The sequence below is a fragment of the Xyrauchen texanus genome, chromosome 42 (assembly GCF_025860055.1).
Source record: "Xyrauchen texanus isolate HMW12.3.18 chromosome 42, RBS_HiC_50CHRs, whole genome shotgun sequence".
NCBI classification, from domain to species: domain Eukaryota; kingdom Metazoa; phylum Chordata; class Actinopteri; order Cypriniformes; family Catostomidae; genus Xyrauchen; species Xyrauchen texanus.
Window position 1 is genome coordinate 27,126,273 of NC_068317.1, and position 8,514 is coordinate 27,134,786.

Sequence of the window (8,514 nt, forward strand, 5' to 3'; positions counted from 1 at the left end):
CGGAAGTATGTGAGCGAATTCCATATGGCATTTTTGTGCCAGACACCGGAAGTGGACGCCACTCGAAGGGTCGACGAGCAATGGCTTTTGTGAAGTTTACATGCGATGGTCACTTCAAGGAATTCATTTCGCCGTTTGTAATCAAGTGATGCTGTGTGTCACGTTCGCGCCATTTATTTGAGACCTGGGATTTAAACCCTTCTAAACCCAATAAGAATTATTCCTACAGCATTATATTTTCAATGTCTACACCTGAAGAGACAGAATAATCTTAAAAGTTATTTAAGCATTCATTTTGCTGCTGTGTTGTCAATGTTTATCATTTACATTTAAAAATCAAGTCTAATGAAATTAAGTTAAAGAAATAGCGTCACCTGGTGGTTGAATCAGGAAATATTTATTGCCTTTATTCAAGAAACAGGAATTTACATTATTTGAAGGCTAACAGTTAAAGGGATGTTCCGGAGTTAAACTCAATAGACAGCATTTATTGCATAACATTGATTACCTCAAAGTGAAAAAAAAAAAATGGGAGGATGAGAGAGAGGAAAAATAAGCAAAAATCTTTCAAATATTTTAAAATTATAGCCACAAGATGTAAACAATATACATGTTAACATGTTTTTTTTACCTTTTCTGTGTAAATTAATATACATTCAAAAAAAATCACAGCTCAAATGAGTTTTAACAGAATAATTTAAATGCTTTTTTTTTTATAACCTTCACATTTCTGACACCATAATCCCTCCCTCCATAAATTATCCCCATTCACTTCCATTGTAAGTACCTCACTGTAACCAAGATTTTCACAAAAAAAGAGAAGAATGGACGAGACAATACATTTTTTTAGCAATCAACATTATGCCACAAATGCTGTCGATTCAGCTTGACTTGTATTGAACCTGGAATATTCCTTTAAACAAATCATGGAAACATGTTCACTGGAACTGACAATGCTTAATTATTTGGACAGGTCAGATCTACATGAAATCAGTGAGACATTCATGTTCCAGAGCTGGATAGAAATGTATTTATTTGAGTAATCGGATTAAAAGTCTTTAGAAAAACCTCACTCATAGTGAGCACAGACAGCAGCACTTAAGTATATACACAGACAATAATGCAACCATTTCAGCAAAATAAACACACAGAGTTTCAAAGCAGAAACAGTTGTGACAGTTCGCAAGATGAGTATGGGAGGAAAGAGGAATAATGCTTGAAATAAAGCTTATATCATATGCTTCATTCAATGTGGCAGATCAATTACATTCATAAGCAAAGAACACAGACTACTGAACCATTTTCAAAAATAAGCTATAACAGCTGCTAAATCTTTCGCCTCGCATCAGCTAAAACACTCAATAATCAGCCTTTGAAAGAAAACAACCACCAGATGTGTTCAACCACTGAGCAAGATCAGATAGTTGTTCAGATTTAATAGCATTCACTGAACAAGAAGGAAATGAAACACTTGTCGTTTCACTGAGCAAATCTGATAATGAATGCAGAAATTCATCAGCAACCATAAACCAAGAAAAACAAACACTGATTCATTATGCTCTCCAAATGATAACATTTATGACCAATAAGTCATTGTTATTGCATTGATGTGCAATAATTTGCACTATTCCGAAGCGTGGAAAAATGCACATTACAGGCAAATCTCCAGCAAAGATTTAAAGCCAGATCCATCTCCACTAACCAATGTGTGCAAGTGTTTACATAAAGACTGTACATATGGAGATTCTAGTATGTTTGTACATTTGAAGTTTGTTTGATGTTTTATTTTAGTACAGAAAGGTTAAAACTGTGTTAAGATTAACTCTATGATGTCCAGCGCCACCACGCCACTTTCATTCGATCCCAAACAGCCCCCAGAGAGTCAATGGCCGGACGCACATCCAGGATAGAAAACTGGTAGGAGTCTTTATCGATGTCCCCATCGTAGTAATCGATGACATAGCGGACTTCCTTTCCACAACGATCTATGATCCAGTCGTGTCGATCGAAAGGCAATTCATATCTAAAGAAAAAGCACCAAAAAAAACAATCGGGAGACAAATCAAGCACTAGCTTAAATAAAAATAAAAATAAGTTAACAGCACACACTGGTCACAAGATACACATTCAGTTCTCACCCCATCCAGTGTCGTATTCTGGCTCTTGGAGAAAACTCTTTTGCTTTGCCTCCGAATCTTTTAAGAGATGGACCACATGGACACTCGCTATCGAAAACATGATATGCAAAGACATATTAAACAGTGTGACTGCATAATGACTCTGCCAGTGACAATCGAATGACAAACAGAAGGCGACCGACACATTACTATCACCTCGTTTCGGGAATAATCAACAGTGCAGAAAATCTGTGAGCAACAATCCTGACAAGCTAAAAACCAGTCTGTTTTGTGAGTCCAGGAGGTGGTAATATGTAATTAAATTGTGATGCAACATTATTTATTTCTTCTGCTGACAATATAACATTGCATTGGAACACTTTGTAATACAACATTGAACAATGTGGGATTACTCTCCCAACACAATTTCGATCACTAGCTAAGAGAATGGAAGTTGTACTGTATCTTACCCAGCATGCAGCGCTTCCCACTTCAGGATTTCCTGCCAGGCTTGATCGTTGTTACGATTGTGGATTTGGATTATGTTGGACATGTCTTCAGGTGCAAGACTATCGTCCTTCCAGCGCCACCTAACAAAATGGCAATTAGCAATTGTTTCCTCTAACAGAGAATACTCAAGTTTTATTCAAGATAATCTTTTCATAGAACCCTGATGTTCTCCATATACAGTTGCAATCGAAATTATTCCACCCCACCCTGGTCTTAAACGGTGTCAAAAGCCAATAATAGAGGAGACTATTTAATTACACAAGAAAGGTCATAGTTAAGTACATTTCCAAGGCATTTCAATTTCCAATAGAGAAAGTTGGCAGCATCATTCATAAATATTGTACAACAGCAACCTTCTTGGGGTGTGGAAGAAAGCAAACCTTCACCAAGGGAAATGCTGACTCCAGTAGACTGAATAATCAAGAAGTAATTAGGAAAGACCTGTGGAGACCTGGAAAATTTTATAGATGTATGATTCTAAACTGAAAATGAGTTTTTGACCCATGGGTCAGCAGTACGTCTGCAGTAAGATGACAAGGTGATGACAAGAACGACACCATCCCCACAGTCAAACATGGAGGTGGGTCAGTCCTGATATGGGGTGTTTCGCAGCTGCAAGGAAAAGGCTATCTTGACTATGTGACTGACACCATGGATTCTTTTAGGTATCAGACCATTTTGGCATGAAAAATGTGATGCCTTCAGTGTGTAAATTGAAGCTTGGTGATCACTGGACTTTCCAGCAAGACAACAACACCAAGGATACATCCAAGTTGTTCAGGGATTATATATTATTATTATTATTATTATTATTATTATTTTGGCTCCTGCAATGGGTATGGGGGCGTCCCATCCCTGTGCGTTGAGCCGACCAGATGAACCAGTTGTTTCCATTGCTGACGGTCTTGTGCCATCTGCTCTGCATCCTCCACAGCAACTCCATGTTGTTGGAGGTCGCCCGCAAGGACGTCAAGCCATCGGGTGCGGGGTCTACCTCGTGGTCGTCTCCAGCCTGCGACTCTCGGATCAAACTGGAGAATGGCTCTTGTCGGGTGGTCAGGAGGCAAACAGAGGACATGGCCAAGCCAGCGGGTGCGACGTTGCACAGCCAGGCAAGATGCTCTGGGCTGGCACGTGCGGGCTCTAAGCACTTGATTGGAAATCCGCTGGAGCCACCTGATCTTCTCAATGGTCCTGAGGGCCCTGCTATCAAAGCCATCTAATCTTGTAATCAGTGTCTTATTTAAGGGCCAAGTCTCCGAGCCATAAAGCAGGATGGAGAGTACTGCTGAGTTGTAAATCCGGAGCTTCGTCTTGCGTGAGATGGACTGGTGCCTCCAAAGTGGTTTCCAGAGAGACTGCAGAGCTGACGCAGCCATGGCTCTTCTGCGGGTAATCTCTGGTTTTAGGTCCCCGTTGTCTGTCACTAAGGATCCCAGATACACAAAGTTGTTGACAGGCTCTACAATATCATTGCTAAACTGCAGGGAGGTTGGATGCGGTCCATCACCGACATACATAAACTTGGTTTTTGTCCAGTTCACCTGAAGGCCAAGCTTCTCAGCCTCTTCGCTGTATATGCCCAGAGCGTCTCTCAACTGGCTGTAGGACGTGCTGAGCAGGATGGTGTCATCAGCGTACTCCAGGTCAGTCAGGTGGTAACTGCCGAAGGACACTCCGGGGACCCGCTCACAAACCCTAGACATCAGATGGTCAATGATGCAGTTGAAGAGGTCAGGAGCAGCCACGCAGCCCTGGCGAACGCCACTGGAGATGGGAAACCAGTCTGAGTTTCCCATGTGGTGGCATAATAGCTAAATGCATCTCTCTGTTCAGGGATAGGTCGTGGAATGTCCTTAAATGGCCCATTCAATCAATCATTAAAATCCCATTGGGTAAACTGAACTCTTTGTTCTCAAAATTACTCAAATGTGTATTAAAAACTTACTTTGATTGTTTACTGAGGTTTTAGTTGATGTGTTGTAATTCACATAACCAGAACGTATTGCTGGTCAGGGGGGGTTGAAGAATTTTGATTGCAACTGTTGATATGGAGTAGAGTAAATTATGACTATTTAAATAAAATAAAAAAACGTTTATTTATATAGCACATTTCATACACAATGGCAATTCAAAGTGCTTTACATAAAAAGGATAATGCAAATACAAAATATATAAGTCATTTTAAAACCACTTTAGAACTACAAATAAGAATAACAAGAAATCAAATAAATGTAAAAAATTACAAATTATTTCAGCACAGTGAAGAAATGCACAGCTAAACAGATGTTTTCAGCCTGGATCTTAATGTGGCTACTGTTGGAACACATCTGACCTCTTCAGGAAGCTGGTTCCAGCTGTTGGTGGCATAATAGCTAAATGCTGCTTCACCTTGTATTTCTAATGATCGGAGAGGTCTGTTAGGTTTATATTCAACAAGCACATCTGCAATGTATTTAGGTCCTAGGCCACTGACTGTTTTTAAAGTAGTAGTACCCTAAAAATGTATTCAAATTGTAACCGGAAGCCCATGTAAAGATGGAGGACTGGAGTAATATGCTCAGAATGTTTTGTCGGGGTAAGAACCCTGGCAGCAGCATTCTGAATGAACTGCAGGTATCTAATGTTTTTTTGGGAAGCCCGGTGAGAAGTCCATTGCAATAGTCCATCCTACTGGTGGATGAATCTATGAACAAGTTTCTCTATGTCTTGAGTAGATACAAAACATCTTATTCTGGCTATATGTTTTAGATGATAGTAGGCTGATATAGTTATTACTTTAATGTGACTACGGTCTCTGGAGTCAAGGTATATGTTGGCCCAGCGGATGCATATTTAGATTAAACAGGAACGCTGCAAGAATTGAGCCTTGTGGGACTCCACACATTATGGATGTCCACAGATTCATAGTTACCCATGTTCATATAATAACCCCTCCTTTCTAGATATGACCTGAACCAGCGGAGGACCGTACCAGAGAACCCTAATCAGTTTTCCAGTCTGTCTAGGAGTATGTTGTGGTCAACAGACAAAAGCAGCACTAAGATCCAGTAATACCAGCACTGATATTTTGCCTGAATCAGTATTTAGCCGAATACTTAATGATGTCTTTAAGAGCACCGTCTCTTTGAGTTAAGAATGTATTCAGCTGATTGAAAACAACCTTTTCAATGATCTTGCCTATGAAAGGAAGATATGAAATTGGTCTGTATTTGTTTAAAATGTTGAGTTATTCAGATTGTTTAAGTTTTGTTTAGAAGGGGCTTAACAACTGCTGTTTTTAGGGACTTGGAAATGTGCCTGAAAGAATGAGACATTAACTATTTCTAACAGCTCTTTTTCTATAGTTAAAACACACTTTTGAAAAATTATTTGTGGGGAGAGTGTCAAGACAGCAGGTCAATTATCCCAATACACTTCCAGGGATTTGCCACCAGTTGCCTTTAAATCAGACATGAAGAAATTATTTAAGACAAGACGTAGGGGGTAGCTCAGTTGTAAAGACGCTGGCTACCACCCCTGGAGTTCGCTATTCGAATCCCAGTGCGTGCTGAGTGACTGACCGGGTCTCCTTAGCAACCAAAATGGCCCGGTTGCTAGGGAGTGTAGAGTAACACAGGGTAACCTCCTCGTAATCATTTAAGACATAAGCTGTTTTTGATTAAATGTTCTGCTTGTAAAGAGTGTTTATGTTATTTTTCTTCACAATATATGTAAATTGGTTTGATGTCTTGTTCTCAAATGCAAAGGAATTCATGCAGTTTTAAGTTCAGCTTAAGCATCCAAATACTTTTTGGGGCCACTGTATACAAAACTACCCCAGCATAAACTTACCCCTTCCGCAGCATGGCATTCCAAAACATCTGTTCAGAAGGATAGACCCAGTTATTTTCTGTGCCTGATCGAGGAATTTTAGACTCCTCTCTTTTCAGAGAGAGAGAGAAGGGCTGGTCAGGGGCAGGCACCTGGTTTGGAGGAGGCATCTATAGGACAAATAATAAATAAATCACAAAGAAGGATTTGTGAATCATATTTTATCATAAAAGGATAGTTTATCCAAAAATGAAAAATTATGCCATTATTTACCCTCATGTTGTTCCAAACCTGTTTGGCTTTCTTGCGTGGAACACAAAATTAGATTTTAGGCAAAATGTTAAGGACTGACAGCCTCAATCACTACTCACTTTTGTTGTACAGGAAAGAGCAGACGAGTCAACCTTCTTCAAAATTTATCCTCATGCTCCACAGAAAAAAAAAGAACACAGGTTTCGGACAATATGAAGGTGGGTAAATTATGACATCATTTTCATTTTTGGGTGAACTATCCCTTTTAAGAGTCTGCGAAAAGCTCAATTTACCATGTTTGTGGGATCGATGGCTCCATCAGCAGCTCTCATGGGACATTGGACAAACTCATAGGCTCTGTCCTGATGCACTGGTCCGGACGGTGCCGTCTCAGCCTGATGCATTGGGCACTCAGGCGGTGGAGAGCCTGGGTTTACATTACACATTATGAATAATTATTCCATAAATCCACATTTGATATCATCGAGCTCATGATAACAGATGGTGCATGACTCACTTTTGGGGGGCTCTTGATGCATGGGACATCCAGGGGGTGGGGACATCCCCCCAAAATGAGGCGCTGCCATTGCAGCCTCTGCCCTAACTGTGGAGGCAGGACCGGACAATGAAGCTCCCATAATCCTCTGACGAAAACAAGCAAGCAAATTGACATGAAGATCAAGAGCACCCAGAGAGTTTGACTGAGTGTTATCAGTTACACTATTAGTGTTATGTCACACAAAATGTAAACCATCCCACAAACGTTGACACACTTGATAGAATTAATTTTTTCATGACCTTAAAAACTGTAAAGGCTTATGCTTAAATGGTTAAAATTAGCTTTATAGATGTTTGAAATTGTGTTTATGTATGAATTTCTTTGCAAAACAAACATAACCATTGAAAATATTTTTAATGGATGAGTTTAAACCCCTTCAATACGTTTTAAAAAAAGCATCCATGGATCATGAATTTAGTTGAGAGATGTATGCTCATTTTAATGTGTTTCATTTTTGCTCACAACATACCATACTTCCACTTTCTACAAATTATTTTTTGTTTGTTTTTTTATAAATATATGAGCAGCTTTACAGAATATCATGCTATAACAGATATATTTTAGTCTCAGGCATTTAACAAAACTGATACTTGCGAGTTACAAAAGACCTCTGTAACATCATCCATGCATTTATACAACAGTCATGATAGTAAGTTAGCAGGTTACACGGAAATGATCAATGTCCTTGAATAAAATACTACATCTTCCTTTTAAAGACCTTAATTAAACAGTAAGCAGAAACATTAAAACAGCTTCATATATACGACAGAAGGTTTAACAGACATTACAGATTTTAACTCACCTCTTTTTCTACCTCTGATCTCAGTGTCGGACGCCGCACAATGTCAACGTGCAATACTGCTTCCGGTTACCCAGCACGCCATGCGAGTAGAGGCGGGGCGATGGCGTAGCTCATAAATATTGATTAGATTGTGCAAGTGTTGCTTGGTAACCTCTAAGGTCACGCATGTAGCCTTGGTTCCCTGAGATGTGGATCAGTGATGTTTAATGAAAATAAAAGTACTAGAGATTTAGGGGAAATAAATAAATAAATGCTATTAATCAGATCTGTTGCTTTTAAATAGAATAACAGAGCCTTAGATACTACTGAAGTATTCCTTAAAGGAGACCTATTATGCCCCTTTTTACAAGATGTAATAAGTCTCAGGTGCCCCCAGAATGTGTCTGTGAGGTTTCAGCTCAAAATACCCCACGGATCATTTATTAAATTAAAAATGTATTATCAATAGAAATATAAGAAAG

General features: G+C 39.4%; 1 protein-coding gene across 1 annotated transcript; it reads right to left on the minus strand.

Moving 5' to 3' along the window:
- Positions 1–385: 385 nt before the first annotated feature.
- Positions 386–8,144, minus strand: LOC127635081 (holocytochrome c-type synthase-like). Its single transcript, XM_052114857.1, has 7 exons — positions 8,054–8,144; positions 7,210–7,336; positions 6,986–7,119; positions 6,462–6,610; positions 2,588–2,707; positions 2,139–2,225; positions 386–2,023 (listed from the first exon to the last, which is right to left on the minus strand). The coding sequence occupies exons 2-7, from the start codon at positions 7,328–7,330 to the stop codon at positions 1,825–1,827; spliced, it is 810 nt and encodes a 269-aa protein (XP_051970817.1). The 5' UTR covers positions 7,331–7,336; positions 8,054–8,144; the 3' UTR covers positions 386–1,824.
- Positions 8,145–8,514: the final 370 nt, after the last annotated feature.